The sequence below is a fragment of the Calidris pugnax genome, unplaced genomic scaffold (assembly GCF_001431845.1).
Source record: "Calidris pugnax isolate Ruff unplaced genomic scaffold, ASM143184v1 scaffold133, whole genome shotgun sequence".
In the NCBI taxonomy this organism is placed as follows: domain Eukaryota; kingdom Metazoa; phylum Chordata; class Aves; order Charadriiformes; family Scolopacidae; genus Calidris; species Calidris pugnax.
In genome coordinates, this window is record NW_015090977.1 from 1,964,395 (window position 1) to 1,984,701 (window position 20,307).

Genomic DNA, 20,307 nt, shown 5'->3' on the forward strand with positions numbered 1-20,307 from the left:
GCTGATGGCAGATCTCAGGCAACGTGTGTTCTCCCCAGACATCAGTATGTCATCGGGGTTTAGTGCTTTTGCTTCATTTATTTAAATTGCTGCTGACCTCTTCAAAAGGCTGCAGAATGTGGCTAGGAAGCAGCTTTTGCTGCTGGAGCGACTGTAAGCCAGGAGGCAGCACCCCATAGTAGCTCCACAGGTAGAAGCTTCAGGTTTAGAAAAGGACACTGGGAACTTTGGAGGGGGCATGGAGGCACCTGGCTCTTTTAAAGGGCTGTAATTAAGTCTTGGCCTATGCAGGGAGAGAAAAGCCTGGATATTCAAATCATTTTTGGAAGGTTTCATACGCATGCTTAGTTCTAGCACAACAGGAATGAGTCTTGCTACTGAACCTAGTTGATAGCAATTACTTTCAGGTAGTTAATGGGATCACTAGAAAATATTTTTGAACTGTTTGGATAAGAAATGGCCTTCCAATCAGCCTGACGATCTCAACAGCCACTATGCTTAATTTCAAGTGGCTCGATTTGGATGCTCAAGTGATGGCTCCTAAAAAGGGGGACCAGCTTGATGCTGCCTCTGGCTCCCGTCCTGTGCGTGTGTGCACAGCTGTAGCTCAGAGATGCTCTCGTGGAAGGGTAAGAATAACTTGTCCTTGCACAGGTTGCTGTGGGCTCAGAGCTTGCTGTTGGCTGTGATATGCCAGCACAGCCACCTTTGATAACTGAGAGCTCGCTGGTATTCAGTCTCTAATAACATAGCAGGGTCGTTTTAGCTTTCTGCTAGAGTTACTTAGGTTCTGGATGGTCAGTCTGATACACCCTCCCCTAGCCCACTTGGTATTTATAACTCAATGTAGACTTGTTGCTATGGTCTCTGATAAGCGCTTGCTGAACAGTATCACTAAAAATACCCCGGCCACCTTGGGAAGCCTTTTAAAAACACATCTTTCCATGAGCTCATCTCGTGTTGTCAACAGAAATAGCTGCGTGCCGCAGTGTCTCCTTGTGCTGGGCACCAGGCGCTCCAGGCATGTGCATTTACAGGGCTTCGTGTCTGCTGACCCTCTGAAGCCTCCAATCTTGCCCTCTTTCCCCACTTTTCATGAGCTGCAGAGACCAATGGGGGTGTTAGGGCTTGTGGAAATTTGAGAGCAGTTAGTGCAAAGCGTAAGAGCAGGAGGCAGTGGAATCCAGTTCAAGGTGCTGCTTTGATTATGGACCAATTTTACAGCTTTATGAGAGTTAGCTTTTTTGTTTGACAACCTGGTGCAGGTCATGTTGGGGTTCCCCCAACTCTGCCTTTTTTTCCATCACTTGCTTTCTGCTTTTAATTTGGCTTTTTGCTCAGCCTTGCAAAAAGCAGGTGACAGTGAGGGCTGAGAGAGGAGTGGGTTTGCCAAGTGGTGTCTGTCTCTGCTGGCTCTTGTGCTCATCCTTGAGGTGTGGGAGGGCGAAGAAGGGGCAGGGAGTCAGCAAAGGGGTGATGGGCTGTGATTGCAGACCTACTGTGCTGCCAGTCACCCTGCTATTAGATTAGACTGATGGCAGCTCCCAGCAGCTGGGGCCGAGGGACAAACAAGAAAACAAAGCTGTGGATTGCAAAATCAGAGCTAGAACCAAACCACTTGAGCCTGAGAGGGACTAATCTGTAAAGAAAGCCTTGAGCTGCCTGGAGACTGTGAGCCCCTTCTGACCTTCTGCAAAAAGCTTGCTGCTTCTGAATCCTGTTTGCTCTTCTCCTGGGTGTGTGTTAACCCTTTAAGCTTACTTGGAATTGTACCCTGTATCTGGGTAATGATCCTTGCCAGACACCTGTAGAACAACACTTGCTCTGTTTGTCCCTGAAGCAGCAGTGGGATCTTTTCATTTTGTTTCTAATGAGTACAAACATCTGCAGCCATTGCTGTGAAATTAAATAATCGTGTGATGCTGTAGTAGGTGAACTGACCTTCTCTTTCTTACTGCAGTAGCACTTGTACAATGGGCTTGGTGCTGCCGCTGTGGAGTGACACCTTGATCCACCTGGACGGGGATGGGTGAGTGTCTTTTGTATGTTCTAGGTTAATAGCAGAGGGTCTCCACGTGTTAGCTCACAGCATGGTGTATGGAGAAGGATTCAAATGATTGCAGAGCCCTTTACAGGTCCAGCAGACCTCCTGCTGTTGACCTGTATCGGGTTAGTAGACTCAAAGGTCCTAAATCACGGCGGTTGTGGCAGGGAACACCAATAATTGACTTATCTGTGAATAAACATGCACTGAGACAGTGGCTCGTGTGTGTGTTTAAGCTGGAGTAAAGGAGCTTTTACTGGTGAGTGGGTGTGTAGTGAAAGCTCCTTAAAGGGATCCTATTATGTGTTCCTCCATCACGCTCGCAGCAGGCGGCGTTGGGCTGAACACAAGAGTAAGAATGATGTTTCTCTGCCAAATAGACACCTGATTTGCAGACTCCTGTTTGTGCCGGTTACAAGGGCTCTCCAGTACAGTGCGTGGAATGACTTTTCTTTCCTTGGTAGCTGCCCCAGGATCACTTTAGCTGCACTCTGTTGCTCCCAGCTGTGGCACTGAATGTGTGTTGCCAAGGTAAACAGCACAGCCCAGCACTGTCCCACTGTCTTAGTTTTCGTTCCCAAACAGCAGCTGCTTTAAAAAGTTATCTTAGAGCTTTTAGCGTGCTATTTTGATCTGTTTGCTAGCTGAACTCAGCAGTGTATGCATAGGGCTACTCCTTCGCTGTTCTAACGTGCTACAAACTATCAGTTATTAACGGAAAAGTCGCTTTTGAGACACATTTTCACTGTGCTTATTTTTTTCCTGTCTCCAGAGGGTTCAGCGTATCAACAGATAACAGGGTTCATATATTCAAGCCAGTGTCTGTACAGGCAATGTGGTGAGTATTTACTATAATCTGTCCCGGTGATCCTTTTTCCAAGGTGTTTTGGCTGCTTGAGCTTTTAAAAAGCAGGTGCTGCTTTGCATTATTGGTATCTTGAGACCTACTTGAGCAGCCAGAAATCTCCTTCAGAGACTGGGAAGGAAGTTTGATACCCAAGAAAAAAAAAAAAAAATATGCCAGTGCTGGTGTTCAGCAGTGAGTTTATAAAACTGCTGCAGCCACATCTCCTCTCAGCTGGGGACAGGAAGGAATAGGGTAATTTTTCTTGCAAAGGGCTGTTGCTTTGAATCTCTCCAAAGCAAAATTGCTTTGAGCGTGTGTTTGAAATACATTTATTTATTTATTTTTTAATTTGTCATAAATAAGGAAATCCATGCTGTGCACATTTTAGGAGTCTCTTGTCTCCAGTGAGACATGTTCATTGTGATAGCGAGGAGGAAAGAGAAGCTGCCTGCATTTTTCTTGCCTTTTAGGGTGGCACATGTAAGAATGTAGTGGCCATGAAAGTATTTCTGGCACAAGCTTCTTTGCATTGCAGAAATACATCGCCTGTCAGGGTGTCATGCTACTGTGTCACCCCAGTGATTTTGACCTGGATCCTTCTGATCCCAGTCAAAGATTTAAAGCGAGCTAAAAATAGGAGAGGGGGATTTGTTTCCCAGCAGCAGCTGAAGAAACTTCTGACATCCCTCGTGCAGTGAGAGAGGCCAGACACCTAAACACCTCACAAAAGTCAAGTCCTAAGCCCTTGGTTGTGCTGTTCTCCGTGGCTCATTCCTGGGTGTCCCTGCTCTGCGCCCAGGGGAGCTGATGGTGCAGTAGGAGCTGTCAGAGCACCCTGTCTTGGACACAAACTCTGTGCATCTTATTTATGGCTTAAGTAGTTGTAGCAGGTTTTAGAGCCAGAGACACAGGTGCCTCTGCCCTCTGATTTGTGGGCACCTTTGCTGCTCTCCAGGCTTTTCTTGGCATACTTCAGTGAAGACGTGTAAGCTCATGCAGCGTGTGGTTATCCACACCCTTGGGGGACACCCTGCTGCTCAGTGCTGGGGGCTGTGGCTTATAGCACTGGGGTTTGTACCAGCTGGTGGGATGGGAGCAGCATCCTGGCTTTGGCTGCTACTTCGTGCCCGATACCAGCCTGAGGGAGAAGTTACAATCCTGCAAGAATTCTTTCCTTTCCAGGTCTGCTCTGCAGAGTTTACATAAGGCTTGTGAGGTGGCACGGAGCAACAATTACTACCCAGGGAGCCTTTTCCTCACGTGGGTCAGTTACTATGAGAGCCATATCAACTCTGACCAGTCGTCGGTCAATGAGTGGAATGCCATGCAAGATGTCCAGTCCCACCGGCCCGACTCGCCCGCCCTCTTCACAGATGTGTAAGTTGGTCTGGCTCTGCTGAGCCAAAGTGTTTGACTGTCAAGCACTGCAGTCTCCAAGAGGAGAAAGTTTGCACAAGAGATGACTCTTAATTAGGTATTAATGAGGAAAGGTTCCCTGTTCCAGGTAATAAGTGGACCCCTGGTTAGGTAAACACCAGCACTAGAAGTTTAGCCCCCCTTGGGGGCTCCCTTGCATCTCCTCCAGCCTCTGTTTTCAGTCTAGTTCTTTACCTTGGGCTTTAGGCTTGCAGATCTTTGCTTCTGCAAGGTAAGTCCCATGTTACTAGTGAGAGAGAAGTGTGGTGTCTACCTAGGCCTTCCTCTTTGCTGGTTTTGTCTTCTGATTTCCAGGCTTAGTGTCTCCTGCAAGGAGCAGGTTTCTCTGGACTTTGCTCTTACACTGGTGCGTGTCTGAGCACGTGTTTAGAGTAACACGGTCCTTTTTTCCTTACTCAGTTCATTTTGCTGTAAAGTGAGATGTTTATATATGGACTTCTGAGTCTGTGAGCTCACAAGCATCCTCGTGGGCATTTCTCTGATAACACCTAAGAGTGGGGACAAAGAGCAATGCAGTTTTTCATCGTTCTGAGGAGATCTGCAAGCGTGGAACAGGACAGTGTATAGGTCCCAAGCTGTCTCCAGCGAAATGCTTGGGTGCCTGGTGATACATGGTCCAAAACAGGGGCTGAGGCAGATAGGTAGACAGTTTGGAAAGGCAAAATTTATAGGATGCATCGACATTCGAAGTTTACAAGCCCTGTAATTAGTAATTGCTGATGGTACTGATACCATATAACCTCAAAGGTAGTCTGTGTCCAGATGTGATGCCAAGCGTGAGGGCTTAGTTGCCCGGTTTGCAGTAGAAGAAATGACTTCACAAGCCCCAGCTGCTTTCCCAGTGTAATAGTGCCATCGGTTGATTTATGCTCTCAGATATTTCCTGTTGTTGGAGTTTAGTGAGTGAATAATAATGCTAAGAAGTTGCTCAGCTGTGAAAAGTCTTCACACTTGATGGTTTTTTAATGTACAAGGGAGAGTGGCTGAAAAGTTTTGGCAGGCTGTCAGATTAATATTCTCTTGCAGCTTTTCATATATAAATTTTACGTGACCCACCCTTTGCCTGGTGGCAGGAATTGAATGATTTCCTGGGGACACCTAGACAACGTTCTCTTAATTGAGTCCTGAAATAATGCGTGCGGTTAAAAGGACCGGGAACTTTTCCTTATTTTTATTCCTGACCCACCAGTTGGACCCTTGTAAAGGAGGCACCATCCTGGCAGCCTTCCAGAGAGAGGGAAAGGTGGTGCAGGATGTTACTGCCGGGTCCCTTCTGAAGACGATGGGTGAGATGGCTCTGTGCTGCTGCTCTGGTGCAGCTTCCCCTGGTGTTAGTCAGGCTATTTTTGCAGCTGGTGATAAGGCCCCTGGCAGCAGAGGCTGGAGGAATGCACAGAGGCTTAGCTGCCCTCGTCTCTCCATGTAAGGAGCTTTGGAGCTGTTACCTTTCCAAGAAAGGTAGGGGGAGGCTGTGATATTGCTCCAGAGAGTATAATGCAGCCTTCCCAATTTAAATTTTACCAAATACCAGAGGTTCTCTGGATGACTGCAATGGATTAGGAGCGTTCAGTTGGTTGCTTTCATACACAACTGGGAATCTAAACCGGGCTTTGCAGTCACCTGAATTCCCTCCAGCTTGGGGGAAGCGGTGTGAGTATCTGAGACTCTGCAGAGCATCCAGTCTGTACAAGACCCGTTTAAAAAGTGCCATGAGTCCAGTTTGTTTCCTCTCCTAGTGACTCTTGCTTTCTTCTGACAGCCCAACTGAGCGGGAACGCACGGAACGGCTAATTAAGACCAAGTTAAGGGAGATCATGATGCAGAAAGATTTGGAGAACATCACGTCAAAAGAGGTGCGTGGTGAGGGAGCAGCAGTGCTCTTGTGCAGACTAGAGAGCTCTGTACTTTATGCCGTGAAGGAAGGCCAGAACAAAACCTTCTCATGGCTTCCCTGTGTTCCTCATCCCCACCCAGATACGCACGGAGCTGGAGATGCAGATGGTGTGTAACCTACGGGAGTTCAAAGAGTTCATTGACAATGAAATGATAGTGATCCTTGGGCAGATGGACAGCCCCACGCAGATATTTGATCATGTCTTTTTGGTAAGTCTGAATTCAAGAGTGAACACACCTAACAATTCTCACTCTGTCTTAATTGACACAGAGGCCTCTGGAGGAAGTTAGAGGAACTCTGAAGGAGAGATTGGCTGCTCCTGGAGTCACATACTCATAAGCGAGACATAAGACACTAGTGCTGTTGAGCACAAGAGCAGCCTGGCTTCTTGGCTCTACTAAATAATCTACACCCAAGCTGTAGACCCTGTCAGTAGAGGATGGAAGGGAAAAAGTATTCTGATTTCTAACTGCTTTTCAGCAGTTTGATTCCATGGATGTAAGACCAGTTTTGTAGCTTTAGCTGTCCAGGGTACCCACACACCAAGTTCTTGGAGGGTATGTGCGTTTGGGAAGGGCATCACTGCAGCAAAGAGGGAAGGAGCTGCTGGGAAGAGCTGTGCAACATCCAGGTGGAATCACACTCTTGTAACATGGAAAGCTCTTGAGTTCATTTGATCCAAGAGGAACAGAGGAGCTTAACAAAGAATCTATCTTAACAAAGATAAGTCACTTAAGGAAACATAAACATTTCACCTTTTAATGTTTTGCTTGCTGAGTTGCCTTTCGTTGCTGCTGGGGCCTGTCTTAATTACTGCACCTCCTTCTGGTGATTCAGCACCCTGCTGGATTTCCCAGCCCTGAAGCAACGGACACCAGTCTGGTTGGGCTGTTCTAGCCTATGAGGTTGGCTCAACTTTAAACAAAGCCATTCCTCTTGGACCAGCTGGTCTTTCCAAACAGAGACGACCTCTCCCAGTCTCCTGAAGCTTAGCGCGGTGGCTCAAAAGGGATGGTGGATGTTAACGTGAGCACTCCCAAGAAATCATGATGGGGTAGGGCCAGGAAACTTAAAGTACCTTCAATGTAATGGATTTTTTTTGGTTTTTTGCAGACTGTTCTCTGGAAAGAGAGATCTGTTACAGGCTTACAGTGCTGGTCTGAAGCAGTGCAGGCAGTTCAGTCTGCTGCAGGGCTTGGAGTCTTGGCTCTGAGTGCATTTAATGGGAGCAAGACCTTTAAAACAAGGCTTGCAGGCAGCAGCGAGGAGAAAAGCTGTGGCTAATGTGTGGAATAGAAGTATTTGTGAAGCAGCTCTCTGCGGTGAGGAGAAGTGCTGCTGGGGCTGGGCACCAGCTTAATTCAGGAGCGTGTATATACTGCAAGGCAAAGTCGTGGTGACGTCTCTGGAAGGCATGGAGCTGTTTCCTTCCAGGTGGAGACAGGAGTCCTGTGGGATCCCACACAGGGAATGCTAAAATAACTAAGCAGGAAATGAGAGACCTGATGATGTTGGTGATTGTGGATCAAAGGACAGGAGAAAGAGCTTTCACCGCAGCAGCATTGTTCTCCATACCTGTGGAAACTGGTGGTTCCCAGGCCTGAATTAAATTATTCTTCCTTGGCCAGAAAGAACAATATGAAGCTAACTTAAGCCTGGCTGGCTAGGGTAGATATGGCATGGAGCAGAGTATGTTTGTTGGCAGATACTGAACAGCAAGACCCCCACAGTCCTACTTCAGATCATGCACAGAGCTGGGCTTCACTGGGATTGACCTGGTCTGTGCTTGAAGGCAATGGATTCTGTTGAAATCTGGGCTATCATGGCGTGTAACATTTGCCCCTTTATTCTGCTCAAAATTTAGAGCCCCATCTGTGCTGAACCCTTGAATGGTGTCTTCATTATGATGATTTTTCTTAGGAAGCAAATCGGTTTGGAAATAACTAGCTGCGTTTTGTTTGTTGTATTCCTGAAGTGTCCAAACAAGACAACAGACTTGTCCCCCATTAGCTACCAAATGAGTAACATGGCCCTTCCCTGTGTGTGCACATCTGGACACGGGCTGGGAGTGCTCAGGACCTCTCTGCAAGTGCCTGTCTGTGAGTCAGAGCTCTTGGAGCTCCCCATCTCAGACACGGGGTGCCGACCCACGCTTGCTGGGGCAAGCAGCAGCCCATCCTCTGGGTGGACACTGCTTCTTCTGCAAGACTGGGAGGTTCTTGCTCTCAGGCTGACGGGGTTTGCGGGTGGGTTATGCTCCAAGGGCTGCTGGCCCTGGTTTAGGCATCTCCTGGCCCTGGGGTGACATGGGAGCAGTCATGAGCAGTGCTGTTCTGCTGGTGATGGTACTGCTTCCTAGGTCCCTCTTGCTTACTCCTTCATCTGAACCTGTCTTTCTGTTTAGGGGCTGTTTTAGGGCAGGGAAGCAGAGAGGATGTGCACCTTAAATTTAGGAGGAAGCCTTTGTCTGAATGGTTTTGTCCTCAGTCAGGGTTTATGGGTTTGAGGAGGAAGCAAGCAGCTTGGAGGCCCTGTGTGTGCTGCAGAGAAGAGAGTTAAACGTGTTTATTTCTCTGCTCACACGGGCTTTGAACGTGGGGAGAAGAGGTGTAACCCAACTGAGCTTATGGTGTTGCTGTCTTTGATGTGTGAGATGGGTGTTTCATGTATAAACAGCACCTGGATGGTTTTTAAATGCAGGCAGTCTCTCTTCTGTGGGGCAGAGCTGGCATCAGCCTCCAGGGAAAGGGTGGAGTGGTCTCGTCTTGGCTGAGGTTGATTTGTCAGTGGTTTGCAGGAGGTGCCAGCATATGGTGCTGGGCTCCAGGTTTGCAGAGCTGCATGTTACTTCAGAATAAATCTGGTTAATGGGGCGAGATAAGGTGCTGAACACCAGCCCTGTTTCCGCTCTTGTGTGCCCCTTTACTCAAAAGACTCCCAGCTCTCCAACACTTGGCTGGCCAGCTCCTCCTCCAGTTCACTGGCCACAGTCCCTCCCTTCATCAGTTGTCTCGCCATGCCTTCCTTCTGGCTGATGTGTCCCTTTGCATGTTTTCCCTGCAGGGCTCCGAATGGAATGCCTCCAATTTGGAAGACTTGCAGAACAGAGGGTAAGTACCTTCAGGCCATCAGCTTGAAAGCAGGAGCCTGGCCTCAACGCTTGTCTGTGCAACAAACTCTGTTCCATACCTGCTGTGTAACCTGAGTCTCACTAAAGGGTTTGCAGATCTGAACAAGCTCTTGCTTCCTCCAAACCCTACGTCCCTCAAACGGGCACCCTAAAGTAAAAGAACCTTACTCCTTGACCTTGACTGATGTCCCCTTGGCCAACCAAGGAGGCCAGTAACCTCATAGCTATAAGTAGTGAAAAGCTACGATTATTTAACTGGATGCTGTGTCCTTGGCTCTGTGCCCTCTGCTCCTGCCCGTTGTTCTGGACCTCCAGACTGCGGCAGGAAGGAAAATATGTAAAAGAGCATTTGTTGCTTTGAGTGGGGCCCAGTAGGAAGTAAAGTCCTATAGCTCTCAGGCTTAGCACCAATGGGTTCCTCTGTCTCCTGCTCTTTCTACCTTTCAGGATTCAGCTTAGAGTGTCCTTTCTCTAGGCCAGGTAGATCTAAGCACCGAGATTTTGCAATTAAATCATTATTTACGTGTTTGGCTTATTTGTGCCAATCCAGTGTGCTGAATTGAATTGATAGCATACTTCTGCACCCCGAAGAATCAGCCTGGCAAAACTGACTCTCCTCATTCAGCTCAGTCTCTGCTGCAGCTTCCCTGGGTCAGGCAGGTCCTACTGGGCTGCCAGGGATCTCGTACTCGCTGGGGAGAAGGGATGTCTCTCCCTTGTGATGCTCTGGCTCTGTCTGATATCCCAGCGTGAGCACAGTTCATAAACATCTCACGAGTAACCCTCAGGGCTGAAAACACTGGATGTAGCACACATAAATACCGTATGCTTTATCAAGCGTTTTCATTTCCAGAAAATTTAGGGATAAGAAATAAATCCTCCCCAGTAGCTCATTGTCTGTTACATCTCTCTCTCTAGTTATTTTACATCTTTGTTTAACTGTGGTGTTGCTCACAAGCTTATGTCTTCAGTCCTTCTTGTGGTGTTGGTGCAGCAGGAGGAGAGATTCACAAAGGGGCTTTGAGAAGGTGTTCAAACACAAGTTGAACAGTCTGGGCAGGAGCTCCTTTGACACAAGTGTTGCAAACACTTGGAAAAGAGATGGTGGGCAAGGAGTGTAACCTGGGATATTGTAGAGGAAGTTTCTATCCAGTGTGGATGGAAGCCCTTTTATCAGAGGCTGGGCTCTAAACTGCTCAGCACATCCTTTTGTCTGCGTTAGCTGCTGCTTCCTTGCATTAAATCCTGGTTCCCAAGGAGGTGTGTTATGTTCAGGACTGCAACTTCAAATGCTGTGAGTTTTGCCGCTCGCAAACCAAGGCAAGGCTGTTGTGTAGCAGCTGTCATATCTCTGAACTCGCTGTGTTCTGCACGCCCTGCATTTTTATCTGGGGTCTGTTTCCATGCAGGGTGCGGTATATCTTGAATGTGACTCGAGAAATAGATAACTTCTTCCCTGGGCTCTTTGAGTACCATAACATTCGGGTATACGATGAAGAAGCAACAGATCTTCTGGCTTATTGGAATGACACCTACAAATTCATCTCCAAGGCAAAGTAAGTCCTTTCAGAACAGAACAAACGCATTTAGAAGATGTATACTAAGCATTTTGTATTTTCCTACTGATTTTCTTAACTGCTTTTCCTCCTTGCCTACCTAGGATCAAAGCATTTCGATTTTGTAGCTTCTGTCTTAAGTGTTGGAGTTGCCTTCCACAAATTTTCGTTCTTGTGGGTGCTTGTACAAGGAGCAGGTAGAACTACTGAGGGGTTTCTGCCCAGCTGCAGTCCAGGTGAACAGTGGAGGAGATTGTTCCTCCCCTGGAGAGCTGAGAGTGTGCCTGCTGCTTAGGAAGTGCAACGAGCCTGCAGAGGTGCTGGTGGGAGGAAAGGGCAGTAACACATCGAGCAGGGTTTAACAAAAGTAAGAAGCAAAACCTTATAAGCCCAACACAAACATAAGCTGTTCCCTGTGTTGTGAGGTTGAACGATGAAGCCCACAGTCTGGAAGTGATTTCTTGTAATGCTCCAGAGGAAACTCTTCCCTTTAACGGGAGTAAGTGCCTGTGCAGGTCTCTGAGCTGTCAGTTACAGTGAGTAATCGGATAGCAGATGCTGAAAGTAGGGCCTTTTTACTGCAGAGAACTGCATCCCAGTTATATGAGCTGTCTCCAGTTAATTCAGCAGCCTTCTTAAGGGAAAACTGGTCAGAAAGCAGATTGGCATATGTTGCCTTTAAAGTATTTTTTCCATTATTGAAGTCTGTCATCTCTTCTCATAGCCTTTAAAAGCAGACTTGTTTGAGTATGGCTCAAGACTTACTTTCTTTAAAATGGTTTCTTTAAAACACATCATTTATTCCCTTAAGTATTGAGTTTTGAAGTGTTGCCATCTTTGGAAGTATTCCCCTGCCCAGACTATTTTCCATTGGGTTTTAAATGATTGAGCCTCAGTGCTGTGTACAAGGTGATAAAAGTTAATAATCTTCCAAACTGGGGCAAGAACTGTACCCCCTTCTTTGCCCTGCCTGCTTGTTGTGTTTGGGGGGTTTTTAATTGCCAAAAGCATTGCCATGTCTTCACTAATATGGTTTCAAAGTTGAGAAGGCTTTTAGAGTGCTCTAAGGCTGCTGTAGCCCAGTGTACCCCAAGCAGTGCAGACATCTCAGAGTGAGGAGTGTGGATGCAGGTACAGGCTCAGATGTCTGCGAGCGGCTGAGGTCTGATGACTGTGTGCACTCTGTGGCCTCCTGGTTTCTCCTGTGGGGACTTCACGTGGCTGGCAATCCAGAAAACTTGGCACTTCAAGGAGAAAACAGAAGGTGCCAAACCCAGCCTGTTGGGTGCCAACACTGCCCAGTGCACGGGGTTCACAGAGAGGGGCCGTAGCCTTCCTCCTCCTATTTCATGGCAGACAAATGTTTTTTCATTCCTTGGAGCAAAGTACTGGCTGCCCTTTCAGTGTCACCAAGCAGAGTAGCAGCTCATGGCACTCAAAGGCACTGTTTGCTTTGCCTTCAATAAGAAAAAAAAATGGATTAAAGCCGAAGGAGCTTCCATCTGATTGCAGAAAGGCGCTGCGCTGCACAAAAAGACATTTGAGATCTCCAGCCGTGGGGACTTCCATCTCTTCCATTCACTTCCATGTGGACAGGTAGCAAGTTTTTCCACCTATAGACAGTCCTAAGAAATGGGGGTATCAAGAAAAATCTGCCAGGTTGGTCCCTGGGGCTTTTGGCTGGATTTGCACCCGCCGTTGTCTCCAGAGATGTAGGTAGGAGCTGGGTGGGGTTTCAAACACCCGACTGAAGCAGCGTTGGTCTTGTTCAGCCAATTGCCAAACCCAATAATATGCTGTCAAAAGTCTGCAGTAGAAGAACACCTCTGTGCTAGAGGCTGCCCTGCACTGCTCAGTGTCTTCCAGGGATGTGTTTCTAAACTGTGACGCCGCATTTTTGTGATAGATGCCCTTTTTATTTGGAACCCTGCTCGATACCAGTGGGCCATTAGGGCTGAGTTCAAGGGTGCCATATTAGTCTTTAGCAGTCTTCATAAATCTCTGCAAACAACTGGGTTTTGTCCACTTTGCAATAAAAGCTTCCGAAGAGCTGTTTTAACAAAAATCTGTTAAGAATATTATGACCTTGTTCTTCGCTTTCTTTGTGTGTCTCGCTCCAGTTTGTAAATTGGATTATCAGCTCACTTCCCAGACTTCAGCTGTGGCCACATGTGTTCGATAATACTCTGGTAAAGAAGTTGCTATTTTCTTAAGCTTCTCGGAGGCCGTGTTTTCTATTTAATGATCCTCTTTTTTTTTTTTTGTCTCTCTCCCGCTTTAGGAAAAACGGTTCAAAGTGCCTGGTGCACTGCAAGATGGGAGTGAGCCGCTCGGCCTCCACGGTGATCGCCTACGCCATGAAGGAGTATGGCTGGAACCTGGACAGGGCTTACGACTACGTGAAGGAACGACGCACGGTCACCAAGCCCAACCCCAGCTTCATGCGGCAGCTGGAGGAATACCAAGGGATCCTGCTGGCCAGGTGAGTGGAAGGAACGGCCTGGATGACCCGTGTTAAGGCATAACACTGAAATGATTGACTTAGTTATTTTAATTAGACCTTTTCATCACTGCGCTATGTAAGCTTGTGGTCGTCGTGGGAGAGATAGTGCTCTGTTTTCATGGGTTATCTCGGCTGAGCTTGGTAAAATGGGTGCAATAAAGAGCTTTTAGGAGGCTGTTTGGCTTCTAGGATGGCTGTTTTTTTGAAGAGTAGCATCCCGTGAGCTGCCATCCGAGTGCAACATTCAGAGCTGTGCAGGCTCCAGCAGAGATAAATGATGTTCCTATTGCTCGTAACATCACTTGGCAGGGAACTGGCTTTGTCTCCATCTCAGCCCTACGGTTCCCTGTTGAACATGCCCCTCCTCAGCAGCTGGCCTGGTTTTATTTAGATCCCTTCGGTAAGTGTTGGTGTTAGGGGAGGGGACAGGATGTTCTGTGCATTGCAACAGCGGTGTGTTTATTCCTGCATGGAGTCCTGAGCCTGGTCTGGAGCCGGGCCTGGGTATGGGCAAGTGTGTTGTAATCCCAAGCCTATCTCCTGATTAGCAAAAAAAGACATAAATATTGCATGTTTCTGAGAAAGACACTTGTAAGCTGTGTTGAGCAACGTCTTCACGTGATCAGCTGGAAGGAGGTAGTGATAGTCTGTGTTTCGCCAGATTACGGTGTTTTGTTTAGGATCCTGGTGTGCTTTGCCAGGGAGCAGATCTGAAGCAAGCAGAATTACCCAACCTGAGCCTTCTGTCACAGGAGGTGGCCTTTAGAATGTTTTGACCAAAGTAATTATTTCATAGCTTCTCGGTGCTGTTGAAAGGTGCCAGCCTTATGCTGTTCTTACGCAGCTCAGGCACCCGTGTGCTCCCTTTGGGGCACATCACTCACCTCTGGCCTCTTGGTTTTGTCACTTTGGGGCTGTCCTGCCCACTTGCAAACACCTCCTTTCCCTTTTTTTGTGCTGATTGACCGACCTTTCCTTCATTGTTCTCCCCCTGCTCACAGCACTCTGGCTGTCTCTGCTGCTGGGTCAGGTCTGGATTCCCAATTTTTACACCAATGCCCCTGTGTCAGCTCCTCCTGTCACTGCAGTGTGCTTCCCCTTTCCCTCCCTGCACAGATTAGCGACCTGAGGGCTCCTTCCAGTTTATTCCCTCATCAGCTACACCCTCAGGATCTGTGTCTTCCACCTTTTTCCATGTCTGCCATCCTCCCCATGTGCTCCCCAAATGCTGACTGCCACAACAGCCCTCTTTTTCTCTGAAGAAGCAGCCAAGTTGTATCAAGTCTCGGGATAGATGACAGCAGAATAGATATTTTAAGAAATTGTGCTCTTCTGAACTGAAACCCTTTGAGAGAGACACCACACCTGCCTTTGGTGCCTCGTGTGACACCAAACACGCTGCTGGCACCAGTTAATAAAGGTCAGCGCTTAACTCTGAGCTAGAGGTGACCCGACCAGTGTGGTGTGCTGTGCAGCACCGAGCAGACTGGGAAAGTAGATCTCACTGGGGTAGAACTGGATGGAGGAAAACAAGCTTTTCAGATGGGGAAAAACATGCCAACATCCTTTGCAACAGGTTGGTGAACACCTGTGAGGAGCCTTGGGCTGGTAGCAGCTGGTGTATCACATCTCCAGGCCCTCAGCTCTGCAGTTGGTTAGATAATCTGTCAGTCTGGGGGTTGGTGGCATGCCTCAAAGCCACCCTCTACAAACATTTTGGTTAAGAAGATTTTTTTTTTTTTTTTCCCTGTCTTCAGTAATTTATTTCTCAGGAGGTAAACCTTTCTTCTGCTGCCATCATTTTTATGGTGTGTGGTTCCCCTACCGCTGAAGCTCACCACTGCTCCTGACCTACCCTGCAGGTCCCCACGCAATGGCACGAAGAGGATTACTCGTGAGGCTTTAAAAAATGCAAGAGCAGTGCATTACATCTGGGTGTGTAGGACTAAAAGGCATGCAGTAAATGAAGCTTCACTGAAGCAAGGAATGGCCTCTCTGTGCTGCAGAAATGGTCCCTCTTTATGTGGTTCCTTTCTCAGCTCCAAACTGCTTTTTTTTTTTCCCCTCTCTTTCTTCTCTGGGTTATTTAGCTTTGCCCTCTGGCCTCTGGCTGCCTTGTTTATTGCTGCGGTATTCCAGGACAGGTAAAAAAAACCCAAAAAACAACAAAACAAAAACAAAAACCCAACAGATTCACCCTCATGTGACTGCTCCGGTTTCAGAGGGAAGGTATGTGAGGGCAGCCATGTGCTCACACTATCTAGTTACAGTTTTGTGTTGGGCTTATAGCAACTGGGATATGTTTTCCAGCTGTAAAATGGAAAACCCCTGCCTGCTTTTAGTCACAACAAGCAGCATGTTTTGCTCTTTGTGACTGTCACACTTCCTGGGGTTAGTTAAACCGTCCCCTCCCTCCGGTGACAGACACGGAAAGGCTGAGCCAGCCCTGTTTCTTTCCTTAGTTATGGATAGGTTACAGGAAAACTGTTTGGGATCCCCTACGCCTTGTGTAACTTGTGAATCCACAGGAATATTTGTTTATGGGAGCCTGGGGAGCTGCTGCAGTGTGAAGGGAGGTGGGGAGGGCTCCTGCTCCAAGGCTGGTGTGGACACAAGCTGGTCAGCCCTGCTGTGGGTTGTTCTCCTGGCACTGGGAACGCTGCCCAGGAGGGTCAAGAGGTGGCCATGGGCTCCTCTTCTCTGACCCTGCTTTTAGCACCTCTTGCCGGTTGTCAGACTGGAGGAAGTGTGAGATTAAAAGTTAACAGAAGTGAATACATCTCTCCCGGTGGTTGTTGACATCTGTTTTGATGCTCAGATCAAGGCTGTGGTTTGATTCTCAGATCAAGGCAAGTTTGGTTTGTTCACGTGCTGGGGTAGTTTTGGCTTTCGACACCAGAGGCAGAGCAGAGTGCTGGATTCAAACACCAAAGCACCAGGGTAGGAAGTGCCCTCGGAAAACATCAACAACTTCTCCCCAGGTTATGTGAGCAGAGACATGGGAGACCTTTGGCATTCCATCCAAAACCTCAGCAACAACCTGCCTCATGGACAAGCCTGGGGCTGCTGCCAGGGTCAGACTTTGCTCCAAAACCTTTTAGAGGCAGGGCAGGTGCACCCCAGAGCAATGCCTTTGGCCTCTGGTCTTGACCATCCTCTTCTCTGAAATTCTCCCCTGATTCTGCCCTGTTTCTTTCGTGAAGTTTGTAGCTCATTATGGGGTTAGAAAGCCAAATCTGTGATGGATTATTTCCCTTAGCTGTTGGACACCCACGATTAAACTGGTACATTGTAATTAGTTCAATAGCATCTGTTAATGAACTTACTGCAACCCATGCGTGTGTCTGGGAGCTCCTGCTTGTGCAAGCAAGGCTCTGGAGGGGTTTTGCAAGGTCTCCTGTAGATCCGAGGACCTTTCTGTGGTATCTGCTCTCCTCCTAGGGGCAAACAGTGGAAGCACAGCCCTGTGGCCGTGGTCACTCAGCAAAGCCCTTGCAGACATGGCTACCTGGTGTGGTTTCACTTGGAGAAGTTGCCTCCTTTGCTCTCTATAAGCCCGGGGGCATGGGCTGGGTGGGTTTTTTTAAGTGGAGATAAGTAAGGAGGTGCAATGCTTGGCAGTTCCTTGGCCTTCTGACTGCTCAGACCTTCCTAAAGGGGCTTTCCAAGAGCTGGAGAACTCTTGAGCTTCCTTCCTGTGAAAGGCAGGTGGTGTTTTGGACTGTTTGTTGACTGTTGAGGATGTCGTCTCTGTTTTACATGCACCCACACCCACATCCACTCACCCCACCCTACGCCCTTGGTTCCCAGAGCCCTGTTACTGATCACTGGAGCTGTTCAAAGAAGGAGCCACAAAGAAAGTGGGATTTTCTTTGGTGTCCACCATCCACTTACATCCAGGACTAGGGACCCTGACTCTTCTGCCCGTTGCTCATTTGCTAGCAAATGGAAAGCTACTTGCTGGCTGAGAAAGGAGCAAATTCTGTAGTCAATTAAACATGGCTTTTTTTTGGAGTAGACTGATAAAATACTGCTGGGGAATGTGGAGCAGAACAGTGGAGAGGGATTTAGCTACTGGAAAGTGGCTTGTTATTGACTTAACTCCTCCAGCAGCAGATTTGGCCCCAAACTATTTAGGTGAAGCTGCCGTTGTGGTCAACGACTCCATTATTTGGCACGGTTTTTTGTGTAGATTGCATCCTCTTACAGTGAGGTGGGTCTGGCTCTGGCTCTGGTCTGTGAAAGCACTGCTCACTGTTTCCATTTGCTTTTCCTCCCCGCAGCAAACAGCGGCATAACAAGCTGTGGCGCTCGCACTCGGACAGTGACCTCTCGGACCATCACGAGCCCATCTGCAAGTCTGGGCTGGAGCTGAACAAGAAGGAGATCACCACCTCGGCCGACCAGATCTCAGAGGCGAAGACCAACGACAACCAGCAGCCGATGTCCCCCATCTACTCCGCTGAGCTAGAGAGGGAGCAGCAGCTCCCAGAGGATGCAAACGTGATCGAGGAGATGTGCGTGAAGGAGAGGAGGATCCACCTAGAGTTTACGTCTCGAGACTTCCACGCTGAGCAGATGGAGGACAAGCTGAACCTGAACAATCTCAACGGCTGTACGGCAGGATGTTGCGTAGACTCTGTCCCCCCTGATAACTGCCGTGCTTCTGAGGCCTTAATGCAACTCCAGCACCCCCTGGAAATAACAGAGTTTCCTGATTTGACGGTGGACGATCTGGAAAAAGATGCCCTTAAGCCTGATATGAACGTGCACTTGGTTCCCATGGAAGAGTTCACTTCGTGCTTAAAAGACTTTCCCCAGTCCCCAAACCAAAATTCCCCGAGTCTCCAACAGAACCCCCAGCCCGAAGTGACAGACCTCAGCACGGACAGGATTGATTTCTTCAGTGCTTTGGAGAAATTTGTGGAGCTTTCCCAGGAGAGCCGGTCACGCACCTGCTCCCATTCCAGGACGGAGGAGCCAGGGAGTGGAAGGAATGGGGTCTCCAGGGTGGCCGTGCTGGAAGTGCCGCCTGCTGCCGACGGTGGTGCAGATGCTCAAAGAAGCAGTTCTGGAAACTCTCCTCAGGCATCGGATGACTCTTCCACAGATGAAGAGCAACAAAAGGTTAAAATAATTTGCTTGGTTTTTTAGGAACTGCTGCTTGAACCTCTCTGTGGGTAGTGAGATCGCTGTGGACGGGGGATTTTCTAGTCCTGGCTTTCACTGGGGCTGGGTAATCGTTTGGGGAGGGATTGTTAGATGCTTCCCCTCTTCTTCACTTTTGGCCTTTTCTGTGCTTTTTCCTTAAACATCTGTTTGCTGGCAGTGGCAGGGCGCTGGCTGAGTCGACCTTGACCTGACCTGCTGTGCTGTTCTCGTGAGAAACTTATTTTTGAGTTTCTCATCAGGAGAGCAGATAGGTGGGACTTGAACCACTAATGCAGCTGAATCCTCAGCAGCTGAGGCCATCCCGAACCCGCGTGGGTATTAGAAATCCACCAAAGAAAGGGACAAAACCAGCACCTTTCCTTGGTTGGGAAGCACCAGCATTGGGATAGTAAATCAAGGCAGATAGAAAACTTCCTCTGCTGGAGGAAGAGAATGAGCCTGTCCAGGCCTGGGGTGATGGGATCGGGCACATCATAGCTCACTTCTCTCCTGGGTGGAGAAGTGTTCCTGACAAAATTTAGTAACCTCTGAATTGAGATACCTTTCTCTTGTAATTGCTTTCCACCCTCCAGGGCTTTTACAAGGATTGATGATGTCCGGGGCCATCGTTTTCTGGGAGCCTCTCTTATTTAAATTCCACGCTGCATTGCTTGAATCTTTTCCATCTCCATGTGAGGCAATAAGGCTCTTCCAAATATAATAGGCCAACGCTCTCTCCAGTGATTTGGCAGAAGGAGCGTCTGCGCGGCCGGGGGAGCCTCTGGCCATCTCCCTCTGGGAAACCAGAGCATTTCAGAGCTCGGTCATTCTTTATGCTGTACTTCTGTTTGCTCCCATACGTGACCAGAATCTTTCACGTTTTCAGTTCAAAAAGCAGCATAAGGATTATTTTTTTTTTTGTTAACTGGAATTTTCATTATTTAAAAAAAAAAAAAAAGGCGGCTAAATTTCCCTTGGAATTTGTGGCAATTAAATAAAAGTTCTTAAATCTCAGTCTAGGTGAAAATCCAGCCTGGAATATGTCTCAGAGACAATAGTGGTTCTACATTAGTGATCACGGCCCTTGTAATCCATCCCCAGACACTGGCACGAGCGCTTTTTGTTCCTCTGGGGATGTGCACCCCCATTTCCTTTAACCCACTGCCATTTGCTCTGTGACAGCACACCTGATCCACTTTGTCATTCTCCTCTTTGTTGCAGGAGGTCCCCGAGATGCCCGGCACGGGCCATCTGACGAGATCCCACTCGGAAAATGCCATTTCTGTGAAGGAAATTATCACGGAGATAGAGTCAATCAACCAAGCAGCAGGACCTGCCCAGCAGAAAGAGGGTTCAGCCAACCTCACCCAGACACCAAAGAGGAACACGGTGCATGACCTGCCAGTGGAGGCCATTTGGGCATTGGAAAAGGTGGAACAGAGCGAAGGAGCCTCTGCTGGACACCAGGAAAAGGAAAAGGACCCTCTGCAAGCTGAGCAAGAAGCTGCCCCCTCCCTGCAGCCATCTTCTGGTAAATCAGACCCAGAGGAAAGCATCCCTGGGGTGGAGCAGCAAGAGCCTCGTGGTTCCATCAACCCTGAACCCAAGTGGTGTCCTGGCTCTGTCCGACGAGCCACCCTGGAGTTCGAGGAGCGCTTGAGGCAGGAGCAGGAGCACCAACACGTCTCCCCGGTCTGCGTCTTACCCACCCGCAAGAACTCCAGGAATGACTCTCCCGCCACTGC

At 48.3% G+C, this 20,307-nt stretch overlaps 1 protein-coding gene across 1 annotated transcript in view; it reads left to right on the forward strand.

Annotated features, from left to right (window-relative positions):
• The window catches only part of SSH2 (slingshot protein phosphatase 2), a 59,169-nt gene that overhangs the window by 32,048 nt on the left and 6,814 nt on the right, over positions 1-20,307 (forward strand). Inside the window, exons 5-13 of the mRNA XM_014953259.1 lie at positions 1,961-2,029; positions 2,817-2,882; positions 4,074-4,268; positions 6,088-6,181; positions 6,303-6,431; positions 9,286-9,332; positions 10,762-10,908; positions 13,190-13,390; positions 17,695-18,538. Coding sequence (XP_014808745.1) covers positions 1,961-2,029; positions 2,817-2,882; positions 4,074-4,268; positions 6,088-6,181; positions 6,303-6,431; positions 9,286-9,332; positions 10,762-10,908; positions 13,190-13,390; positions 17,695-18,538 — 1,792 coding nt within the window. The remainder of the gene's footprint in view (positions 1-1,960; positions 2,030-2,816; positions 2,883-4,073; positions 4,269-6,087; positions 6,182-6,302; positions 6,432-9,285; positions 9,333-10,761; positions 10,909-13,189; positions 13,391-17,694; positions 18,539-20,307) is intronic.